The 26,687-nt window shown below is 26.0% G+C and overlaps 1 protein-coding gene across 2 annotated transcripts in view; it reads right to left on the bottom strand.

Moving 5' to 3' along the window:
• LOC136977824 (glutamate receptor ionotropic, kainate 2-like) overlaps positions 1–26,687 on the bottom strand; it is a 38,347-nt gene that overhangs the window by 7,107 nt on the left and 4,553 nt on the right. Inside the window, exons 2-14 of one of the 2 annotated variants that reach the window (XM_067273403.1) lie at positions 20,677–20,832; positions 18,034–18,285; positions 14,509–14,687; positions 13,142–13,195; positions 12,681–12,842; positions 11,501–11,653; positions 11,163–11,267; positions 4,945–5,055; positions 4,661–4,861; positions 4,227–4,588; positions 3,594–3,792; positions 3,299–3,524; positions 2,917–3,185 (exon numbers count right to left, since the gene is read on the bottom strand). In XM_067273403.1, coding sequence (XP_067129504.1) covers positions 2,917–3,185; positions 3,299–3,524; positions 3,594–3,792; positions 4,227–4,588; positions 4,661–4,861; positions 4,945–5,055; positions 11,163–11,267; positions 11,501–11,653; positions 12,681–12,842; positions 13,142–13,195; positions 14,509–14,687; positions 18,034–18,285; positions 20,677–20,832 — 2,429 coding nt within the window. Of the gene's footprint in view, positions 1–2,916; positions 3,186–3,298; positions 3,525–3,593; positions 3,793–4,226; positions 4,589–4,660; positions 4,862–4,944; positions 5,056–11,162; positions 11,268–11,500; positions 11,654–12,680; positions 12,843–13,141; positions 13,196–14,508; positions 14,688–18,033; positions 18,286–20,676; positions 20,833–26,687 lie in introns of those variants that run through there. The other variant, XM_067273404.1, reaches the window with a different exon arrangement.

The raw sequence follows: 26,687 nt of genomic DNA on the forward strand, positions 1-26,687 counted from the left end.
TATACATAATTAAATATAAAATCCTCTACATTTTTATATGAAATTTTCCATATTTCACAACATATAACTTGAAAAAAAAAATCCTCAAAAATCTTAGAATTTATACTCGACGTGAAAAAATTTTCTACGTTTTTTTTTGTGATGTTATAAAATATTTTTATTCACCAGTTCACGAATTATTTATAAACCAGTAGTTTTAAACCTAGCTTTTAGAGACATGACACACGCTTAAAAACATACTTCTTCTGGTGATCTAACACTCAGAATCCAGTATTAAGTAGAAACTGGAGTCTTGTACTTGTAAATAGCGTGTAATAAGTACTTACATTACGCAAACCTGTGTAAAAGGGGCCTCAACATTAAGAATCTCATTTTTTCGTAGAATTTCTTGTTTATATTTTCGCAGAATTGGAAAGTAAAAATAAAGACTGTGTTTTCCCTGAAATCCTTCTTTATAAACGAATTCTAACTTTTGAAATTCGAACTGTTGAAAAATGTTCTTAATATTAAGAATTGTAAGGAATTTATAATATATAAACTAAGTCCAATTCAGTTAATTCTTATTACTTTTCTGTTTACAGACATCGAAAATAAAAGTGAATGCTTAGAGATAAACTAGATCGATCCGAAATTCTAGAAACTTGAACGTAACGATGTTATAACAAAGTAAAGAAATATGATATATCGAATATAATCTGATGTTATAAAGTACTTTATACATTATTAATACGAGAAAGAATTAGAAAAATATTAATTTAAACTTAACTAAAGAACATATCCTTAATGGAGAATAAATAAAATACGTGTGTTTATGAATGATTAAGGAAGGATGTGTTTTACTTTTACATCGTTCTATGGTTAGAATTTTTGAGTTTCTTAACCAAATTTTCGAATAATTCAAATAAAAATTTAATGGTAACTTTTAAAATTTTAATATTAACCTAGGAAAATTCAAATTTGTTAAAACAATTACAATTACACGTAAGAAAATCAAACTTTTGTATACAATTTGGTATAAAAGTAATTTTTATGACGTTAATAGCGCTGTTTTATTGAAAAATTCTCAATAATCATTGAATCTAAAGGATTTAATAATATTTTGAATTCGTTTTAATATGAAATGTTAATTTATATAATTATTTAATAGCGGATTTAATAAGAAATTTAAAGCCGAAAAGAGTAAGTCGTCAACATACATCAACTATTATTGATACGCAATAATATAATTTCGGTCGTGTTTAAAATTATTTAAAGGAAAATATTTTCAAATTTCTTAAGTGAATGTATTGGCATGCCAAAAATAAATTTTTCTTTGATAAATTATGAAAAATTAACGTTTTATTAATATATTTTTATGCCATTAACAGAGGGGTGGATGCAACGTTTACGTGTCTCGAGCTCCATTTTATCTATCCCAGCCACTATCTATAACAATAAACTTTTTTTTTTATTTTCGTTAGAAAAGTAGATTTTATCTTATTTAATATGCAATTTTAATGATTACTTAACATTAATTTTTTTTAAATTTTGTTTTAAAATATCTTTTTCTGCTTATAATTACGAACATTAAATGATTAAATTTAGATATTATCAAAAATGATTTTGATAAGAACCATTGATAATGAAAGTAAGATGTTATCAGTGCTGTAGCATCACAGCTGATTAAATCAGTAAGAACGAAATAAATATATCGATCAATAAAGAGAAAAAAATAATAATAATTTGCTGAATTCATTAAGAATATAAAACTTCATTAAATAAACATTATAATTTATAAATTCTTAAATATATTATACTAATTTTAGCTGGATAATTTACATTAAATTTTACTTCATTACGAATATTTTAAGTCTTATCGATTTTAAAATTTTATATTTTAAGAGAGGAATTATACATTTATATAAATTTTAGCTTAATTTTCTTAACTTTAAAATGTTTTAAAGTATAATTATTGAACTATTTTATTCCACTTATATTACTTGGTTGTGTTTCGTGTGGCGAATGATGAATTGGACGTGATAAAATTGGAAATTGTTCTCGTTAAATACAAAAGAAACGATTAAATTCAAATATTTATTCTAATGGAATATGGAAATCATTTTGATAATTTCCACAAATCCAACGTAAGAAATTTTAAAAATTGTTTCCGTAATCGTAACCTAAATCTTCGAAATTTTCTCCGGAATTAATGCTTATAACTTTTATCTCATTAAATTAAATTTAGCAAATATATACTTAATAAAATTCTATAAAGTTTATTTAATTAATATACTAGAATATTTAGCTCAAATGATATATTCCTGATATGTTTATCGCCGAAATTGCTTTAAAATAAATAAGTTATTATTACGATTATATTAAACTAAGTTGATAATGAGGAAATATATATTTAATGATAATTAACATAGACTAATTCAAGAATATTTATTAATGGTAAATCTTAATAAATTATTCATGAACTTTTCATTGAGTAAGTAGTTGTTTAGTATAGATAATTTTTAAGAAATTATTAAACATCGGTGAGATTAACGAAGGACAGACAGGCAAACGGCCGACAGTAGAAATATATATATATTTCTACTGAATATATCCGAAAATATCCGAGATAATTATAGAAAATTTAAACTATTTTTTGTACTTAAGATTTAATGTAAGAAATAATACGTGTAAAGTTTTAATTATTTTATTTTTAATATACTTACCTTTACTTAAAGTGAAATTTAAAAAAAAAAGTAGAAGAGATCCAGAAATTTATATTGAAGTTTAGAATTTTGATACCAATTGAAATACTTAAACCTTCATGTTACGCACGCAATGGTTTTTATAGGAATAGAAAGAATCTATCTTAAGAAAAATTAAAAGAAACCTTCCTTACTAAAACAATAAAAAGTTATAACAATAAACATTTTACATTACCCTATGATCTTTCGGCATTTTTCTAGATTTCCAATAAAACTCTATGACTGCAATAAAAATAGCTATAGCCATGCCACACGTCAATACTAAAAATACACCTCCGACATTGGCTAAGTCCAATTCACTTGCAGAAAGGGAAGTAGATTTTTCTTCTTTTCTGCATCTTCCACCTCCTTTTAATTTCCACCATCTGTCTTTTAACATCCTCAATTCTCCTTTTTCTTGAAGTTTCAGAATTGAATCGGAAATTAACGTCCTATATGGAGAACCTAATGATAAAGAGAAGAATTCACCAAGTCAAATTAAAATCAAGTAAGTATTCGAGACTAAATTTATTTTAATGAAAGAAAAAGAAAATATTTATCTCTATTTCTAAACTTACCTGTTGGCAAAGCTATGCCGTATCCTTTCGAATCTAAATTAGCACCTATTTTAGTTAATTCACAATTCCGTTCTACTCTGTACTCGATAGAAGTTGATTCCATTAAGAAAGCATAATTCCCTTTCAGGACCCTTTCCACGCCTTTGTCGTTATCTTCAGTGAATACGCTAGGTCGAGCCGATTCCATTACTGTCCACATTCGTTTATAAGTCGAATAATTAGAATACTGTAAGAAAACAATTAATTATTCACTCGTAAAATCGGTTTAAAACACTTAAATTTTACTATTGTCTACCTTAAAAAACGATTGAGTTGAACCCGACTGAACACAACCGTATTGAATGTGACTCTGTTTAGCCAAGTCTTCGACGTTTTCAATGGGGGCTCCTAATCTCTCTACTGTGAGAAATGCAGCTAGATTGGCTGTATAAGAAGAAACCATGATGAGGGTGAAAAACCACCACATACCTGCAGCCAGTCTGGTAGAGAGTGCTCTGTAAGAAGAAATTGCATTCTTTCGTATAAAAAAGTAGAAAAGTTATTACAAGTAGACTTTTTAAAATGTAACATTGATATAAAAAAATAACGTTAACTCATTAAGGTGTTTCCGAAACGTCGAGTTTTCTAGATCAAAAGCATTCGTCTTTCCAAATATCGTATAGATTTTTCTTTCGGCAAACTCGTAAATATTTAAAAGTATTTTTTAAAGCGGATGATTGATGTTTACAATATATGAATGTTTAACAGTTTTGAAAAATGTTTGACACGAATTCGGTTTCTTTTTGAATAATACAAATGTTTTTGACGTCATTATTGCAATCTTAAGAATTACTTAAAAATAATTAAAGAAACAACTCGAACTTTAATATTTATTATAACTTACATCGCGGTTACTTATTTAAAAAATAAATAAAATCGTTCGAATTACCTGGGAGTTATGTCGCAACCTTGTTGCATTAAACAGCCGATGGTGAACCATAGAGTGTTAAGGAGATTAAATTGGTTTTCTAATGTTTCTGGATTAGGATTACAGGGATGAGGATTAACCCATTCGTGTGGACTAAATCTTGCTAGAATGAAAAGGAATAGACTAACACCCAGGAATGCCGTCACCATATACAGCCATACTTCTACGGAAAGTGGAGATAAAAAGGAAAATAGCTTCGGAATTTTTTTCGTTGGTTTCTTGAATAGAATTCCGATTCCTAAGTTCATGAAAGGCATAGTAAAATCTACCGCTTCTTCTCTTTCATACGTGATAGTAATATCTCCAATTGCCAAGTCGGCTCTCTAATTAAAACGTAGATAAACGTAAAATTTATGTTACATAATGCAAAGTTTATAAAGTCATTATAATCGTACCCCATCTACGAGTTCTCTAATCATTCCATTCCATTCTCCTAATGAATCTCTCTTTCCATAACTGTTATCAGCTACTTCTCTAATGACATAATTGAAACCTAATTCATACGCGATCGCATCCAACAGATCAACACAATAACCTTCGTATTTAAATGGCATATTTGGATTATTAGTATATACCTTAGTTATATAAGGAGCATTCTATAAATAAAACTTTCTTATAAATAAATAAATAAAAAACAATAATATAATAATTTATAGTATGTAAATAAGTACGTGCTTACAAGTTTTGAAGTTACAGCCAATGTTTTATTCTTCAGAGACTGAATAATGTCAAGAGCTCTTGTTTGAGTGTCAGTGGATTTAAATCTAGTCGAATACGTCCATATACCCATCTATAATTCGGAGAAAAGTTTCATATTTAAATTATTTAAGTAATATATATCTGAAAATAAAAAAATTAACTTGTAAACTAGATTAAAACAGTAATTAGAATGCAAAATATCTCCATTCAAAATTCGAGTCTTGCATTGAAAGCGTTATAGGAGGCACGTCCCATTGACACGAAGCTGGATGGAAAGATCCTTTCATTAGTAGATGTATGATCGAATAAACTACTTCAACAAGAGCTACAACATCGTCTTTGATCAATAAATCACTATCTGTCAAATGAATCCCGTTTCCGCTGTGAAGTCGATGATAATGAATAAGCCATGTAGACATTTATCTCCTGATTTATGGCGGTAACAACTAATAATACACTACATAGATCGATAACTCTAGTTAAGAAAACTTTATTTACTCTTGAACATAAGAGGAACTTCTAATATGATGTAATTCCATTCTTCAACTAATAGATATTTTATATAATAAAAAATAATTATACAAAATTAAATAGAATGAAAGATTTTAATGAACCCGAGTAATAATACAGTTGAAAAAGTTTATTTATTTTAAATTTAGATGACTAAATATAGAAAGTACGACAATAAGATTAAAGAATGAAGATAATTTCATAAAAGAGAAAAGAATCATTACGGAAAATACAAGAAAAATCGATCCGTAGAAAACATTCTCCGCTTCCTTTTTTCTGATTGATTACTCTTTCCAACTTTTGATTACACTAAAATGAGGATTTATTTTTAGTATTTTCAAAAATATAAGTTAATTGCTTCTAATATATTTTAAAATTTTAAAACTTCTTTATTATAATATTAAATTACACTTAGACTTACTGTTCTAAAGACATAAAAATAATCATTTGGAAATCAATACACTGTGTATTTAATAATAGGTAATTTTATACTCGATTGATCGATTGACGAAAATTATATAAATATAATTATTGAAAAATTTATTATAAAACTTTAAAACGAATGAAGGGCATTGCTTCATTTATCGAAGGAATTTTGTAATATATAAAGCTTATGGATTAGCCAAGAATGGTAGTTACGACTCGAGATTAACAGGTAATCTCTTTTGTGAATAATTAATTTAAATTATTGCAATAATATAATTTCAATATTATTACATTAAATTTAATTAATTATTTCATCGTAATCAACAAATGATTTTTCAAATTTTAATTAACTAACTCTTGAGCCATCCTTTTTAATAGTTATCTTATATTTATTTACGTTTCTGATATGAGTTGTAGATTTTATATTCCGCAAAGAGATGTTACCTCTTACGCTTTGCTTTATTAACATTTGCAAAGTTTCGAGAAATAAATAAAATCAGGTGAAATAAACATTTCATTCTTTAATAAGAAGTTGTTTTGCAAAAGTTTAATTTGTAACGAATTGAAAATTATACGCTTTAATTACTTCATTAACAAATGCACGACGAAGGAAAAATAGATTTTTGCTCTTTTATATTCCATTTACGTAACTTTTATTCTTCTAAAATATTCAAATGAATTATTCGAACATTAAAAACCGAAAGAATTTGACGAAAGTAAGCAAATCTTTTGTGTAAAAATTGAAAATTATCTAGCATTATGAATTTAGCCAAAGGCTGGTCATTCAAAACACCGAAAACAATTATACTCAGTGGAAACATTTTTAGAATATTACATTACTTTTTTATTTAAAAAAATCATTAAGAAGTATGAAAAAAATCCGATATTGATAAAATTTTATTCATGTGTAGAGTTATCAATACATTTGTAATACAGCATTCTATTGACAATACAACCCAATTGAAGACGTGAGAATTAAGCGATCGATTATTTTATTAAGTACACGAACCGACAATTAATGTCGATATTAAATATAAATTGAACTGTAAAAATATATATTTATAATGATACAAAATTAAATTTAAAAATAATGAGCTTGAAAAATATTAATATAACAAATTTTAATAATAATAATTAGAAACTAAAAAAAATGGATCTTCCACTGATTAATAATTCCAGCTTCATTAATTCAGAGTTTTAAAAATTTATTTTATTAGATTTCTTGCAGAAATTCTTAATTATTTTATTTTCAGTTATAATTTATCTTTCAATGATATTAATTTCGAATGTTCAGTTTAAAATTACCCACCGTCCGATACGCAATGAAATCTTTTATTTCTCATAAAATCTTATGTTTATGTGTGTTAGCAATCTGGTGTGTAATAAAAGCTTATGTTTCCACGAGTAATCTGTCATAGATTAGAAGTGGAAACAAACTTTTATTACATTTAAGTAGAAACGGAAGAGGAAACATTCTTATAAGCCCGGAAAACATTTCTAGTTAGAAAAAACACCTTGAAAAATAATACTTTTTTGAACTATGAATCCGCAGCATTCTTCCTTTATTAAATTACCCTTAATTAAACTTATAACAAGATTTTTTTTAAATAAAAAGCTATAATAATGTACGTGTTTTGTGTGTTTTTTGGGATACTGCAACCCAATACAGGACTAATCTGCCTTCCGGGGAGATTTTCTACGAGAGACTGGCCCTTATTTGGGTGTTAGACACGTGAAGAAAATCGGGAAAATCTAACGCGCTAATCCATTGGTGAATTTGGTCCAACACGTTGGTGTTGAATCCGGATTCGGCCACCGATAATAATTTGCATTTTACACGATACTAATTAACGGTTTAATTAATTTTCTTTTACCAGAAATTGTGTTTTAAAATAATCTTCTTTAAAATAAACGTTTTAAATATAAGAGCAATCTTTGAAGAGAATTCGACTAAAATAAATTTTTAAATATTTTATAAAATTCAACGTATTATTTTTTGATATTTGATCCTTTCAGATTTATATACTTCTAGTAAAATATCTAAAACTATAAATGTGTATCCATCTCATTGTCATAAAGAATTCAACAGTTCCATTACTCTGAAGGGTATGAAAGTTTGACTTCCATACAAAATATACATAAATAAAAAAGACCTTCAGACGTTACTTTCGATCGATTTAATGCACAATTAATAAGAAGAAACTCTCACACTTAATTTCATTCTTCAATAATGCAACGCGTAACACGGTTCCTTGTCTCGATAATCAAAGTCGCTACTTTAATTCTTGATTATGTTGTTATCTGGTGCAACCGTATCTTCCCTGGAGGAATACTAAATTCAGCCACATTTCTATTATAAAGAACTTATTGAATTTTTATTTTTTATAAATCATTAGACTCACGATATTCTTCCTAATTATGTAGAAATCAATTTGTAGCAAGGAAATCATTCTGTGCAGTTACGAAACTTTTCATTCAATTTAATAAAGCTTAGTTTTCTTTACCTTTTTCGGTGCTACTTTATAGACGTAATCAATGATTTCTATCCTAAAATAATTTTACTTTTTATAATGGAATATATATTTTTAGTAAGGAAATTTATAAAGCTTCAGAATCGATAATGACATATATTTACTTTAAAAGAAGTTTTCTAAAAATGTGTTATTTTTATAAAATTTTACTTGACATCTGGTCGAATTCCTAAACAAATAAAAAGCAAATACAATACTTTCATTCACAGAATAAAAAATTTACATAAAGGCAAAACGCATTATTTTTTATTCATCATATTTTTTTAGTGAAAAAGTTATGAAAAAAGTCTTTAGTGATCAATAAATGTTCCTTTGACCAACGGTATCGACAGATTCAGTATTGTCCGAAAGTTGTAAATGTCTTTCCGAAGTGATGGGTCCATTGGTACTTCACATATATGTCAAATATACCAAATATTTCTCATAGATTATTGACAGGATACGATACTTTCGTGATAAAAATACAAAAAAGAATTTAATATCAAAGAATTCAGACGTTACTTCATATATATGATAAATAATAAAAAATTGCCAAATATTTCAGAAATTTTCGTGTTTAAAAATACAAAAAGGCGAAAAAAATGATTAGAACTTTAATTTTTAATAATGGTAAATTTAGTTTCGCTAACTAACTCTCAGTAGAGGCAGTAATTTACTTATGAATGTCGTATTAACACATAATAATAGTAAAATATTGCTATTAAAATTATGATAGTAAAGCATCTTAAGTGGCAATTTTCTGAAATTGGATTTGAAAATTGTACTTTATCATTTTCATAATTAGAAATTATTATTCATATTCCTGCGTGTAAAGGAACTAGATATTTATGTTCGTCTTAAATTACGCTATTTGTCGTATATACGTCGTATATATTGTTCAGAGAAGCACACTTAGTAATTGTTTCACTTATCTTACACGATATCTTTCGTGTTCATACTGAAAATGACATATCATTTATCTCCATGTGCTTCTACTATAAACAACTTAGAAACATACACGAATAATTATACAATAAGATAAATATGTTATTTAATTAAATGTAATAAAAATGAATTTAAAATATTACAAGCTCTGACATTACACGATTTAAAAATAACATCAGTTTTAATTATATATATATTTTTATTCAACGATTAAATATTGCACTAAAATATATATCAGTGGTTCTTAACCTGGGTTCGACCGAACCCCTGGGGTTCGGCGAGTCAGTCTCAGGGGTTCGGCGGAGGTCAACCACCTGACGTCATCGTGTCGTAGAAACTGTATTGGTTTCGAAAACTAATGCTACATAACATGTGTTCTATTGGGAAATATGCCTATATTTCCTAATAGAACACCTATTATACCTATGTTTTGAATTTGAAAAATTATATTTTATTTTTCCAATTAAAAGGGGTTCGGTGAATGCTTATATGAAACTGATGGGGTTCGGTACCTCCAGCAAGGTTAAGAACCACTGATATATATATATATAATTACGTACAAATGTTTTATTATTTATGAAAATTATATAGTAAACATAATTACATTCATATAAATAATAATAATAATAATAATAATAATAATAATAATTTTTTAAAAGTCTTATATAAATATAAAATGTATAAATTCGCTAAAGTACTAAATTCATAGAGATTTTCGAGTTTTTAATAATAAAAATTAAATAAAATGCCTCACGATTATTTAATTAATAGTTTTTATTTATAATTAATTATTTAGAAATAATGTAGAAAGATCAATAACAAAAACTTATTTAAAAAAATATATAATATTAACCATTTTTAAAATCGAATGTTTACAATAGTAACAAATCAATGAATAAGAAGACTTCAATTTATATGTCAGCAAGTGGTCCTTAAGAATGTTGTGTTTGTCCTGGAGGAGATTAGAACAAAAATTTCACTAAAGTTAGGAAAGAAAACGACGTTAAAAACATTCTTAAAAGAGTAAATAAATAAGAAACAAGATTCTGAGGTCAGAAAAGCTAGTAAGAGAAAAAAGTAATATTTTCTGACAAAAGAATATTTTCTCCTGATAACAATGGAACAACATTTGCATGCAGGAATCTAATGAAAAATGGAAACGGAATTTCTAAACAGGGTCACGAAACGTTCTACTTTAACACTGCACTGTTTTACTTATATTGTATTAAATTAAAATTTTCATTTCGGAGAAGGAAATTTGATTTTCTACAATAAATAATCAGCTTCATATGCAAATCTTTTTTATATAAATATATTTTACTACGTAATATCATTAGTGAGAAAAGTTATCGAAACTATTTTAATTCGAAATGAAATCTGAACAGAAATTTATGTTATTTATTAATATATAATTACGACAATTAAAGACATAAAATAACAAAATAAAAGACAATTTATGTAAATTAAATGAAAGGTGTGAAACTATTCTAGCTTGTGTATTTCGAACGGTGTTAAGCCGGGTACACATGGCACGTATACCTGAAAAGGAGCGTGTCTGTCTGTCTTTTTTTTTTTTAAAAAAAAACTATATGTTGAGTTATACCAGACAGGATAGTACTTGTTCAGGATATATACTGGTACGTATATACCCGGCTTTATTTATACCAAGTTAAAAAGTTCCAGACTTCCCTTTGTCTTTTATGTATTGGTTTTATGGAATATTATCTTAATAATACACAAATTAATTTTATCTATACTATTTTATATAATTAAGATTTTTATAAATTAAGCTGAATAATAAACTCACTTGCTTAAAACCTTCGTTAGTTATGTCCATTACAGTTAACTTAAAATCCGTTCTTAAGCCATTTTCATCAAACGCCACATTTCCCGTCAAACCATTAAATTTTACCTTTAAATTTAACAAATTAAATCTTTAAACTATACAAACTTCATTAAAAAAATCTCAATTTACTACCAAAATAAATAAATAAATATATATATATATATTTAAAATAAATAAAGAATGAAGACAACTTTAAACATTAAATTCTATTATTTTTAACAAGAAAATCAAGTAAACTATTATTTAATTAAGTTATAAAAAGTATATTTTTACTTAATAGACTTTTATTGTAAACTTACTTTTTTTATCGCATTAGCTAGAGCCATTCCCTGAGGCCAAGTCTTTTCTGTATCGCAAGAAACTGGCTTGACTCTTAATTGGTAATTCTTATCTAAGCTATTTAATGCTATTGCGAATAGCACTACAGCATCATATATAAGAACCACTTCTGTCTGGTAAAAGATTTAATAGCTTTAAAACTTCTTCCAGTTCTTAATTATATATATATATATATACAATATTGTATATATGCACATGTACTAATTAGTATTTAATAACACTCGTACTACATCACTTTAAACCTTTAAAATTCACAAAAACATAATTATTTTATGGTAATTTTAAGTATAAAAAGACAAGAATTTTCTAACCAATTTTTAAAATAATTTATATATAAAATTTCACAATAATTATTATGAAAATAACAACTTACTGTTATATTCTATCAATTACGAAGCGTGTAAAAATTTAATAAATCTCCTAAGAAATTTTAATTATATATTAAATTAATAATTAAAATATCTTAAATTATAATTCTAGGATACTTTTAATTGTATTTTAATTTTATATTTTTATATAAAGTTATCAAATAAATATCAAATCTGAAGATAAAAAAAAACAATTTATCAGAATCATATATTCCAGTAGTTAAATGAATAAATCAAAAACTGTAGCTATAAGATATAAAAACAAATGATGGATTTTGATATTAGAGTAATATAAAGTCATGAATTTTAAAATTTCGAATCATTCTTCGAACATCGTTCAATGTTTTTAGCTACATTTTTATGGATTTTTCACTTGAAAGAATACGTGAATATATATCTGTTTTCTTTTTTAAATAATTTTGTATCGTAAAATCTTTCAGTCGAATATTATCACAGATTTCAAATTAAATTTCTCCTCCTTTTTTTTAGTGTATACATATTCATTTTAAGTAATAAATATTAGAATATGTAAATGTAAAAATGCAAATTTTATTGATTGAAAGAAATGCGAGGAAAGTATTTGTAAATTTATTTATTTATCATCGGAAATAAAGGCATGTTTCTACGACACGATGTGGCCTTATATGTTTATAACAAAAGAAAAGCAATTTTTATTATAAAGTAGTAATTAATTTTTTTAAAAAATACGAAGAAATTCAAAAAGACTATACTGTATTTTAGGGTTTAAAGTTTGGAGAAAAAAAAAACCAACCTTAGAAAATTGTATGTCTGGTTCTGTATTGTACCAGAGTGGATGCTGTTTCCACTCCTGGAGTAATTCCTTGTAGGTAGAAGCATCTTCATCGATCAAACGAAACCCTGTGATATTTGGTCCTGCATTCTGAAATGGTTCCATGTTAACTGTGTGCATGTCCTATAAAAAATATTTTGAGTCATGTCGTGATTTTCCATTTCTTATTTTTTTAAAAAAAAATGTATTTTTTCCTTTTCAAATATTAAACTTTTATGGAAATAAAGTTTTGTATATTTTGAAAATTTTTTTACTATAATAAAAATATTTTATATATATCTAAAGTTGTATATATTTTAAATTTACAATGCAATTTTTTTTTATAAAATAAATAATATAAAAGAATAGATTAAATTAATATAATAGAATCCATTTTTAATATAAAATAATATATTTTTTTATCGAGTTAAATGTCTTCTTACCAGATTAATAATGATATAATTATAATATTCGGACATCATATCCATTTGCTGTGCCTAAAATATGAAAAATTAAGATTTAAAAAGATGTAAAATATAAAAATTACGAATTATTATTTAATTTTTTTTTTAGAATAATATATTGTATGCTTATATTTTATTATATTATTTTAAATTATTATTTATCGTGTGAGAGCGAAGATCAATATTTTTGTGGTAGAATATCTCAACTTATTCAAGGAATTTCTAAAAGATTTTTTTTATAATAATTTTATTTAAAAAGTTGTTTTATTTAATAAATTAAATATAAATGAATTTATTTAGAAGAAATTTTATTAATTAACTCAATAGAGTGGCCCGCAGCTTAGGAGGATCTTGATCAACTCCGGGAATTTTTCGTCAGTGCCTCTCGCTCTCTCTGGCCTTACTAGAAGGGATTAAAGGCCCTCTTATTGCCCAAAATTAGAGTGAGACAAAAATAAAAAATAAATAAACCTAATAAAGAGAAAAATATAAATAAAAATTGCTAATAATTCCGTAAAAATAAGCCAAAAATATCTCATTTAATGATCAGATAAGATTTAAAAATATAAGAATTAATTGAGTTGAGACTGATTTTTATTTTAAAAAAAAAACTTTTCTTCTGTTATTTATTTATTTACAATTTAAACAACAGAACATTTTTTTTTTGTTTAAGAATTAAAGAAAAAAAAATTAATTCTCTGATGAGAAGAAAACATTCATTTATAGAATAGAATTATTATTTCATTTAATAAAATTAATTCCGAGTTGTTTTATTTTTTTATTTAAAAAAATAAACAAAAATGTTCTTCATTATTATATATATGCTTTTTACTAAAGAATAGATGAAATTATTTAATGGAAAACTCCATTTCTACATTAGAAGTTTTTACTGTCTAAAAGAAAATTAAAAACATCCATTCTCTTTCAGGAGACATCGTTACAAAAGTCGCCATCATTAATCTAAAAATATGAAGAGTTTTTTATTATATATTTAAATATAAAACATTAGAAAAAATATTTATTAATTAATCACTAAATTAGCTTCTAAAAGTGCCAAATATTACATAATATTTCTAATCTTTTAAAATTTTATTACACGTGTAAGGAGATGTTTAGCCCATTTAATTTAATGAAAATTAAAGGAATAAAGACTTTAAAAAGTTAATTTGAATTTAAAACGTCGAATTCGTGCAGCTTTATCATTACAAATTCCATTCCCGACACTCGAATTTGCTTTATAAATATTTCAATTTGATTATATTTTTTAATTTTAATTTCTAAAATAAAATCAAATTTTGGAATAGAAATATCAATTTTTTCATATTCTAAAGGAATAAAACTCTTACGTGTTCTAAAACGGTGGCAATATTTTCAGCTGCCACATCGATGATCATGTTCTTGACACCATTCCTTCCCATCTCTTTCAACAGTTTTCTATATTCTTGATCTGGATTGAATTGCCTGACAATCACATTCTTCTGCCGTATTTCGGGATCTCTCAATAATATCTGAAGGCGAATTAAAGCTGGGAATTTTTTTAAACATAATAATTATTACATTTAAATTAGTAATAAATACGTATTATTTAACTACTTAAATCAATTAATTTGTATAATTTTTTTTGTAATTTAAAAAGCTGCGCTAAACTTGATTCACTATTCGTTTTCACATAGTGTATCTATAACACACGAGATAAAATATGGTTAAATGCCTCTATAGTCTTTCAAAAATTTATTAAAACCGTAAAATCTGTAATAATTTTATTTAAAATCTAAAAATAAACAGGAAAAACAGTAATTAAAATTTTATTGGCAATTTTTTAACTTTAAAACTTCGGTTAATGTTACCTATGGTTCCAAGATGGCGGCTTGTCTCTGATTCCAGCAAATAGAAGAAGGGAAACAGTGGATCTAACCTATTTTAATAAATTACCATAATTATTACCAACAAAATTATTAGAATAGGTTAGGTTAGGTTAGAACGTGCCTCCCCATGTTTCCTTGCTGGAATCAGACGAGCCGCCATCTTGGAACCATAGGTAACATTAACCAAAACTTCTTAATAACACAAAAACTTCAGAGTTAAAAATTCTATTATTTACGATTCGAAACAAGTTAAAGTTTTAAAAATTCATTTTATTTCTTTAAAATTTTAAAAGTAATTTTTTCACCTCCCTCTTTCTTTTTTTTTTTTCTTTTTACAAACAATTTCAAAAATTATTGTTAGCTGAAGCAATTTTTTAAGCAAATGTACTACGGTACGTTGAAGAAAATGGCTGAAACTCGAGAGACGAGACGACGAATTATTATTTCGAAATCATCTTTAGAAGGATCTTTAAAGATGAATTAGTGATTTTTGTAATTGTATTTTGATATAAATTGAATTTTCATAAACTTTTTTAAGAAGAACGATAAGTGTCGAAAGTTTATTCTGATGTTATAACTTGATTTAAGCGTTATTTATGATTTCCTCCGCCGAAATCCAAGATGGAGTGAATGAAATTATTGTGAAAAAAAATTCAAAAAAGTTCTTTGTTAAAAATCAGGTATTACTTTAGTCTGGCAACTTGCCTATTTGACAATGAATACGGCGATTTATTCATTCAAACTGTATATATGTCGACTAATATGTACTACCTGTTAAGTGTTTTTTTCCCCTTTATAAAGCAATTCTGTGAATAAATTGAATGGAAAGAATGTTCTCCAAAGAAATTAATAATGGAAAAACATTTAAAAGAAGAATTAACTTGGTAATTCCTTAACTTTTTTTTAACGATCTAATTTAAATTTTAACCGTTAATTAATTGTAAAGTAATGAATATTCCACTTTTAAAGTAAATAATTTAAAAGTAGTTAGTTAGATAAAAATGATAAAAAAAAGACAAAAGATTTATATAATGTATGAAAAAGTTAATTACTTAATTACTTTAATTGAAAATTTGGTTTAAATGATGTACAAAAAGTTAACTAAATTTCATTAAAATTTATTTAAACTGTTGAATTACACGCCAAATTAAAAAGTTCATTTTCTTTTCTTTTTTCCCCTCTTTAAGATGGAGGAGGAAAAAATAGCATTATTAATCTAACATCTGCACATGAATAATTTAACATATTTATGAAACTTTATTCACATCTGTTGGAAATTATTTAATGTTGGGAAGAAAAAAACTTGAATATTCTGCAGTCTACAACCTTTGTAAATACAATAAGAACTAAACATTTAGCCTGTACATTGCGAGCTTTGGAGGGAAAAAACACCAAAAATTTAATTAAATTTCGTGTAAAAATTGTATAAAAATGAAATATATCGACATTTCTTAATTGGAAAATAAAGATAGATTTCATTTTAAGCTGATTTATGACCTCATTCTGTAAATAAAATGGTATGTTTTCGATTAAAGTAGATTTGTCTATCTGAAGACAACTGTAATTTAATCGAAAACATATCTTTTTGCGTACAAAATTAGGCTGAAAATTACTTTACTAAAACTATTAAAAACTTTAATTTAAATATTATTTAGCATTCATTTATGTTTTTTAATTAATTACTATATCTTAATATAACGATAGTTCAGATATAGTACAAGAGATAACACGTTAACATCCTATTATAATAAAAAGTATGTTTTAATGTTTTATAAAAGTAACTTTTAAATTAAATATTATATTTATAATGTAGAAATGTATTTAATTTTTAAAAAATAACCGTAAAATGCTTTATTTAGTATTACAATTTTCAAATATAACATCATCTTTAAGCGCTCCATTTTAGAAATTTCGATAATAAGAGAATGATTATATTTAATCAAGTGTATTCGATATCCGTGGTTTATAATTTAAGCATGAATATAAACTATTTGTTTGAGGTTTGAACTTTATACATGCAGCTTACACTTTAATGGCATTTAAATTAACAATTCAATTTTGAACAAGATTTCAGTTATAACCGAATGCAAATACATGTATAATCGTTACTGTATCCAAACTATGTCATAGTTCCGTTTTACAAGATAATAATTAATAATTAAAGTTATTCTTGCTGATTTATAGGCGTATTAAATGCTTCAAAATTGTGTTTTTTACAGCTTAAACTGAGCAGAAAATAAATAAGAAATTAATTTTTTAAAGAATAAATCAACAAAGTATGCAAATTATAATTAACCAGTAGTATAAATTTAATAGATTCCTATTCTGTATAGCTAATGCTATGTAGTAATTTGATGCAGTTATTTAAATTATCTGTGTATTTATATCTTGACTATTGGATGTAAAACTTAATTTTTAAATTATATCGATGCTAGAAGGATGTTTTTTAACAATTTAATATACTTCGGCAAAGCGCAGAGTGGTGTGATCGAAGCAATCAACACACCACATCGTAAGATGAAGGAACAGTCGAGGGAACGGACAAAAGAAAATTGACTCCTCTATGCCATCTTGTGTTTCCTATATTGTGGAAAGAAGGAATTGGGAATGGCCAAAAATTTGTGTTTCTCCTTTACTTACGAATATTTTTCATTTTTTAAAATGATGCCGTTAGCATTGATTGCAAAACAAACGATTTACAGCCAAATAAAAGATAATTACAGCACAAAAAAAGGTCATATCTAGTTCATAATATTCTTCACATGAATTGTTTATGTACTAATGTTTGTATTTTAACCTTTGTTTGTTTGTAAATAAGATTATCCATTGAGTTTGTAAATAAAAGATTTTCTATTATCTTTGTATTTTTACTTTAAAAACATTCATTCATAAAAGAATTCATTCAAGTCATAGAAATCCTATTTACATTCAAATTGAAAGAAAGAAAGAAAAAAAAAACATGTCTTAAAGCAGAATTATAAAGAAGAAAAAAACTAGATAAATTACCGTCACTATCTTCATAAAGAATTGCCAGAGTTTTCCAGTTCTTTTCTAAAATGAAGTCTCTGTACGCCACTCCGATGGCATCTGGATGAGGATAGAGATTGACAGTTTGGTTGTTCCTAGGAGATCTGTAATCCCATCTGTACTGGATATGAGGGACTTCCAGTACACTGCATGTGGATTGGATGGCTGAACTGCTTTCACTAGATTGAGGACCGAAAATGGCAGCCATTCCTTGGTTTAATAATTCACAAACTGGAAATTTATAAATAGTTAATAGCAAATATATATATATTTAAAATCAAAAATTACTTATTTAATCTACAATCGGTTCATAAGTTAATTTTATATAAATTAAATCCGTTATTAGTAATATCAAGTTAATTCCAATTAGATTGGATTGATGGGGAAGGCAAGGCAATACGTGAGCGATCTGCCAATGGGGTGGTTCCTTCCGAGAGGACTTTTATATATTACTGGACCCTGTTTAGATGTTATACACGCGAAAAAACCTGGAAAACTTTACGTTGGTGAGATGCAACCCGTTGACCGACTACCAGTGTTCTTTGGTGTTACCTACTCTGCCATTGAAGGACCCAAATTAACCTCCATGTAAACCTTTTAATGTAGGAAATTAACATCGTAATAATAATCTTAAGAAAATATTTACACGTTCTAACGATTCACAAAAGTAATTCTTAAATCAAACACACACAAAATAATAATAAAAAAATGTTTAGATAACAAAAAGTTTAATTATTTAATTGAAAATTTGCTATTATTTCGAATTTAATTAGTTTAAAAACTCACAGAATCGAGTGTATTTATAATAAGAAAACTAAAAAAAAACAAGGGAAAATTTTCCAAATCGAAATTATAAAATTTTCAGTTGAAACAAATACGATTTAGAACACGATAAACAGGATAAAAATTGAGAAACGGAATATACAAACAAAGGAATGACTTTGAAGAAAATTGCGTGCAAATATAAAATATGTATAAAAGTTTGTGAAAATAAAAGTTTGCCAATCGATAATCATAACAATTCGCTAGATTTTTCATAAAGTTCTAAGAAAGAAATTTAATTTACATAATTTTGACAAGACAAATAACAAAAATCTTTTCATTTCCATCAGTTTAATATGTAACTTTTTAAAAAATATTCCATCTAAAATATAAAAAAAACTTTTTAATTTCGTCACGTAACATTGTATTAACTTTGTTTAATATTTGTATAAGAAATTTTTAGATTAGTATAAACGTTCTTAAATATTTATTATGAGCAAAATACAGTATATTTGTATAATAAACTTACATATTGTAAGTTTATTAATTTTTAAATTACTAAAAAATAAAATATATAAAGGATAGCCAAATAATCGTCAAACTTTGTTTTATTTTTGTATATTCTATGAGTCATTTGTAAATATAACTGTTAAAACGTGTGTGTAGAAGAAAAAAGTATTTAATTTCGAATCATTTTTAGTAACATTTGAATAAGACAGCTGTTTAATATATACAATAATTAATTGATTTTAAGGTTATCCTTCAATCTGTTTTAATTAATAGTACATTCTCATTGATCAAAAAGTTACTCGCCAGGTAAATTTGTTAGATTACTGCAAAATTCGGCATACAACTATGTCTCAGATAAGTATATAAATGATTACAGTTGTAGCTCGATTGCACGCCAGGTAATACCACCGAAGTGTCTGAAAATCTTTACCTCAGTATCTTATAAAAAGACTCGCACAGGTTCGTTGTGTTCAAAATTTTCACTGTATCTGCCATACTTGTACGGTAGTACATTATGCACAGCTGACTGTTTGACAAAGGGCCATATTGAGCCGTGGGGAGAAGGAAGACTGTTTCGCCAAATTGCCCACCATCTAGGTTGTACTGATCTAACTGTGAGCAGATGTTAGGGACAGTGGATATGTGATGATACACATACACGGCGGTAGGCTCAAGACTACCAGCAGAGATAATTATCTGATCGTGACATAAGCACGATGGCGCTCCAACATCGTCGTTTGCAATGGTGCCGCGACACAGAAACGGGGACTGCTACGGACTGGCAGCTTATTAGTCTTCGGCGACGAATTCTAGTTCTTTTAGAGACGGAGGATCACCGTATTAGAGTGTGAAGGATCATTGGTGAACACTTCAATTCCACCTTTGCTGTTGAGCCTGTGCGCCGCTCAACGGTAATGATCCAAGGATCTTCTCGTATGTCAATCGTGGTGCGAAACGATACAGCTGTATGTTTTAAGAAATCCTTAAGTTCTCGTGTTGCCCTTCATTGCAGGGCCACGAAGAGCCATTTTCCAATAAGATAATGCTCGGTGGCACTATACTAGGGTTTTCCAGGAATGTATCAGTCACGTTTCCACACTTTTTTGGTCACTTTAGATTTGTCGTCCATTGAGTATTTGTGAAATCAGATGGGACGTCTTTTTGACTATCTAAAAATGAGAAACCTGAAGTGGCAATATCTGCGGACAAATCTGTCACGGAATGGCACACATGGCTCACCATATCGCAGCGCTCATCTAGGCAAAAGGAGGGCCTAAAAGATACTAAATTATGATATTGTAATCACTTATTACTATCGTCATTATATACATATATATTTCTAAAATTCACCTTTGCGAGATGCTTGAAAACTATCGTGTCTTTTTATTCTTTCAATATGGGCTTCCAATTTAGTATGAGTTAGAATTTGACTTTCCTCGTTTATTTTGCTTACAGCGTGTCGAAACGCTCTTTCCAAAATATCGTCATCGTTTTCGAATAAAGCACCTAAAAAATATTTAAAAAGCATTTTTAGTACATCAAACTTTAAAAGTAAAAAGAGTAATGACGTGTCAGAAAATGTTTGCTTTCACATCGAACGAATCCGGGTGAGTGATGCTTACTTTAAATAAGATAAACACGAAATTTTTGTTACATTTTATTGTATTTTACTATTCGGTTTTTCCATTTATAATCTCCATCATTAAAACTTTTTAGAAAAATAATTTTAATTGGTAATTTCCTCGTTGTTAATGTAAAAAATAGCTTATTTTGATCATCGAGCATAGCCCTATATCTTTGTATAAAGATTAAGATAATAAATTATTTTACCAGAATAAAAATTATTGTTAAAGTTCTTTCACCTTTATACTTATACCGCCGCATCTCGAGATACTTTTTTACGCTTTTTTTTCAAACAACATTATTTATGACGTTATAAATTGATTTTTTAAGAACTTTTTAATGCATTAAAGAAAGATTTTCAAACTTTTAATCCATAATTCATCGATAATTATTCATAAATTATTTACTTTATGTATATAATATGACTACTTTAATGTATAATATCAATAAAAAAAATAATAATAATAAAATATAATAGAGTTAAAGGATTATTTTCCTCTTGAATTATTTAAATTTATTTCTTCAACTTTATATTATTTTAATTTGTTTAGATAGCGGGCGATAAATTTATATTCAAAAGCATAAAACATTTTTCGAATTATTCGTTTTGTTTTTTTATATATTTGAAGATTTATTTTAAACTTAAAATATAATTTAAATAAATTAATATATTGATCTTATAAATTGATATATATACACACTTATTGATCGAAATTTTATTATTATAAAATAAAATTATCTATACTCATTTTAATATTGTATTTAAGAATATTTTAAGTGTTATTATAGTGTTATTTACTATATACAGAATAATAAACATTTAAAAACTATTGTAAACAGTTTAAATACATGCATTAATTAATATATTGAGTTAATTTTCATTGTAAATACGTAAATATATAACAATATACTGTGTAGACGAAATAAAAATGAGATATTAAAGCTCAACTAAAAAATGTACTTTAATAAAACAAATAACAATTAAAATTAACTGCATATTAAGTTTAATTGATCTAACTTCATAATAATTACATCGTCAATATAAATTTTACAATCGGTTAACCCAAAAACTTAGTCTATTTAACTGTAATAAAAGTCGAAAATAAAATATATTCGAATGTAATGATTTAGTAAATTCGATTTTTATTAAAAAAAAATTAAAATTCTAGATGTATTTTTAATGCTAATTAAATAAATGTAATGTAAATAAAAGCTTAAAAGTTTACTTTTGTTCATTGAAACAGCATAAAAAGTAAAGGGAATTAATGTAGCGGATCAGTTTACAATGAATGATTAGTAAACTTAAAGTTAAACTATGGCTTGTATATTTGCATCGATTGTTTAGACGACTGTTAACGAACTAATACAACATAATATATATTCAAATGCAAATTCAAGTCTCTGTTTGCATATATTCAGCATTTCTCTAAGGATTAAGTTAACTCGAGTTTCCGTCTTTGCTTTACAAATGGCATTTTCGACTTCATTATCTTACTTTACGTGAGAATTACAATGCGTTTTATTGGAAAATTTAAAAATTCGATCCGATTTTTGATATAATTTACTAAACACATCAATCATAATTGCAAATTACACGAATATATATAATAGTGAACATATGCTATAATTTAATCATAGAGTTAGTCCACTAATGTCTCTAATTAATTCGCTCTGCTGCCTTTCTTACTTATTCGCTCAAATATCTATCATATTTTCTTAATTATAAGATTAGAAATGAATAATTTTAATGGTTTTTAACAGGTAATTTTTACTTTTTCCGATGTTATATATAATAGAGGGAAAGTATGGCGATTTCTTTACGTATGGATGTTTGCGTGGAGACGATTTTATTCATCCACTTTAAAACTTAATAACTTGTGTGTTTTGTGTCGAAAATTTTTGAAATTTTTCAGGGCGATTTGCGTATTAGGTGGTTTGATACTGTTAAATTTTGGTTGTTAAAGTTAGAGGATGAGAAGTTAAAGGGTCAGACGTAATGAACATTTTACTCAATAGCATTTACAATTATTTTTTATATTACGAAACTCATCTATAACCTCAAAATTAAGCCATTTTATAATATAAAAAGTTCTTTATAACAAAATATTATAATAGATGGAGCCAGACACAATTTTAACTTGATTTCCGGGAAAGTTACGCAACTCGCTGCTAGATTTTTTAAACATTTCATCACAATAAACGTACATTTTGTATGTTTAAAGAAGCGATTTGTGTAGCGTTTTTACAACTAATAAACATTATTTGAATTAATTTTAAAACTAAAATAAAAGGAGAATTTTAAAATTAAATTCTTGAACAGTTGACAATTTTGAAAACATTTTAAATCTTTTAAAATATATATAAATAAGTGAATGTAACCGGAATGTTTCTCACCGCATCAATATTTTAGAAAGAAAGACACTATCTTGGTATTTCGAATTGGATCGTTAGATTCTTATCTGGCATTTTTACTTATATTTTAATGCCCTATATACAATAAATGAAGCGAATGAAACGGAAATTCTTATCTTTTAAACGAAATTTCTGAATATTAAAATGTCCCAGATGTAAAATTCGTTAGCGAATTTAAAATCTAATTAAAAATTTCGTATTTCACTTTTTAATATCGTAAACTTTTAAATAGTTATTGATAAATGTGTTCAGTTTTAAAACTTTGATCTTAAATCGAAGTGAAAGAGAAGCACTTAGCAAATTTGTTACGCCTCATTACTACTGAAACAGCACGAATTGGCCATTTTAAACTGACCTAATTTTTGATGACAAATTAAATACATTCAAACTATTGGAAAGACAGTTCGATACTTTAACAACGAAATGTCTTATCTCGACTATTTTTAAGCGAATTTATATAAATTTTACATTTCATACGTTCTAGTACAGAAAAGAAGAAACATAAAATAAAAAATCATATTGTTTAGTGTGAAATTCTTAATTAATAATACTTAGAATTTAATGGAAACACATTAAAATTTAAGAAAATTACCATTTCTCTACCATAAAATAGAAACATTTCACGTACAAAGAATGCAATTTTAAACCAATTACAAACGATAAAATGACACAATAGTATAAATCATACGAAAAATTTTATATATTTATTTACAAAATAATTGTTTTGTCAGTGGTTAAATCTTGTTAAACAAATTTAATAAAGGAAAAAGAAGAAGGAGGAGGAGGGAAAAAAGGGAAAGGAATAAGACGATAAATTATAGACAAACAAAAAGTCGAATATTTGCTTCCCTAGGATATAATAAGTTGACCAAGTTAAAGTTAAAAGAAAAAAATAATAATAAAAAGGAAAAAAAGTTAAGGATCGATGAAATTTTCGAAGATACACACACAGGATAATTTAATTCCTCTTCAAACTCCTATCTAACGAATGAATAACTAACGATAGTTGTTTCATATATTTGATCATTTTTAAACGGATTATATTTTTAATAAGGATTTGAAAAGCTCAATCCATCAAATTATAATTAAAGTGGAGAGTTTCTGGATAATGAAATATTTGGCAACCGAAATCAATGTTAGTTTACAAAAAGTAAACTCGCCTTTAATCGTTAATTACGTTAATTAAATGAAGTATTCTCGTGAATCGAAATTCTGATAGATAAAATAGTATTAATTAATGCTTTTACTAAGTTAAAAGTGATATTTTTATCCGTTAAAAAAAATAATAGAGGAGGAGGAAATTTATTAATGTTTTAAAAATTTAATCGAGTATTTTATGAAATTAAAAATAAAGAACCGGAATTTTTTGGGGGAAAAATAAAGTGAAAAGAAGATGTAATGAGAAAATAAGAAGAAATAAATTGAAAGGAAAAGATCAAACAGGAAGAAAGGAAAAAGCATTGGAGTAAAGGAATATAAGAGGCAAAAGAAGAGACTACAGCTCGAAGAAACCGAGTAAAAAACTATGAAAATGTTTAGAAAATTATAGGAAAAATTGAATAAACTATTTTTAGTTATGCATTTAAAGATTTTTATCGAATTTCAGAAATATTTTTACACGTTAAGAAATTCTTTTCCATACGTTTTGTTTTCGATTTAAGAAAAAGAATCACTTTGAAAGTTTAAAGTGAATATAATTCTGTTTCTATAGGCGTTAATTCTCTTAATAAAACGGCATCAATTTGCCTTATAAAATATATTTTCTTTCCTCTATAACGTGGTTCTACGATTATAGAAATAATATTAAAGTTATTAAAAGTAAAATAATAAGCATAATTTAATTAATAAAAACGTTTATTTGAAGGAAAATTACATCTACATTCTTGTAAATTGTAATAAATTTAACACTTTTAAATAGTTAAAATTACATTAACTGCTTGTTTGTTTTAACTGTAAAAATCATTTAATTATAATAAATTGTAACAACTGCAGTTTTAAGCCATTTATTTTTCGAGAAAATTATAATTTTCATTTGCCATTTATTATTCTCGGCCGAGTGCTCTTTCCACATCATCAATAAGTCATCCTTGACATACTGTTGAGTAGCATTTCATTCAATTCTTACATTACCATCAATGCAGCTAAAATGCACCCCTTGTTTAATCTCCTTTTTCAGCCCGACAAAAAAGTTAAAATGAGGGAAAAAGAAATTTGATAATAGTTAAGCTTTTATTACCTTCCATTGGTATAAAGAATAACGTTTTAAAAAAACGTAAAACACGGGAAAACGTTAAACAGAGGAGTGTAGTATAGGGAATTCGTTGTATAAAAATGCAAATTAACTGTATTTTAGCGATAAATTCTCATTTTAATTCGGTTTTTTATGTTCTCTGAAGAATCAATGCATTCGATTTCGATAAAAATTAATGGGTCAGGCAGATTTGATGATAATATTGAATTATATGACTTGTAACGATTGTATAAATTCTATAGAAAAAGCTAGTAAACGTTTTTGATGATTCCCCGAACGAAGAATGTGTCAATAATTCGCTTAACCTGATTTTTCAAACAGAGGAAATCCATTTAAAAACTGTAAAAAGAATAGAAGAAAAGACCATTTTATATAAGAAAAGAACTACTATTTTCGGTAAATTTCAACATTAACATTCAAAAGTTATTGTAAAAATAAGAATTTTAAAGACTAATATTCGATAATATTCTTCGTCTCCTTTGCTACAATATAAACTTTTCAATTGATATAAATAGCATTAAATATTGTTTAATTATTAAACATAAAAATATATAAAATTTCTGATAATAAATAGGTTAAAAATTAAAGTTTTTTTTAATTTTTTTTTTAAAGGGAAGAAGATAATATTTCTTGAATTACTAGAAGATGAGAAGAGAAAAAGAAATTCAGAAAAGTGCAATTTTCAAGCATCCGGAGCTTCTGAAAAGACAACTTAATAATCTTTAACTTAAAAAATTAAATTGTTCTGAACTTTTGTTACTTAAAAATCTCTCCAAATATCAATTTAACTTTTGAATTCCTTCAAATTAAATATCTTACAACAGAATAAATTTAAAAAAAAAACACAATTTGTTTTCACATATTTCATATTTCTGAAATTAAATTTCTTCTTCTAAACTCAGATATTTAAAATTTTCATGAATTTTAATTTGATTTATTCGTGCCTTTACGACACGAATTTAATAATAACAATGATGATAATTTATTAATTAATTTTATATCGGAATTAACTTCATTGATTGGAAAGGAAAGTTAGATATTGTGGATACAGAAAGTAAAATATATCATTCTGACT

This window comes from Centruroides vittatus, unplaced genomic scaffold, assembly GCF_030686945.1.
Source record: "Centruroides vittatus isolate TY-2023 unplaced genomic scaffold, ASM3068694v2 contig_476, whole genome shotgun sequence".
In the NCBI taxonomy this organism is placed as follows: domain Eukaryota; kingdom Metazoa; phylum Arthropoda; class Arachnida; order Scorpiones; family Buthidae; genus Centruroides; species Centruroides vittatus.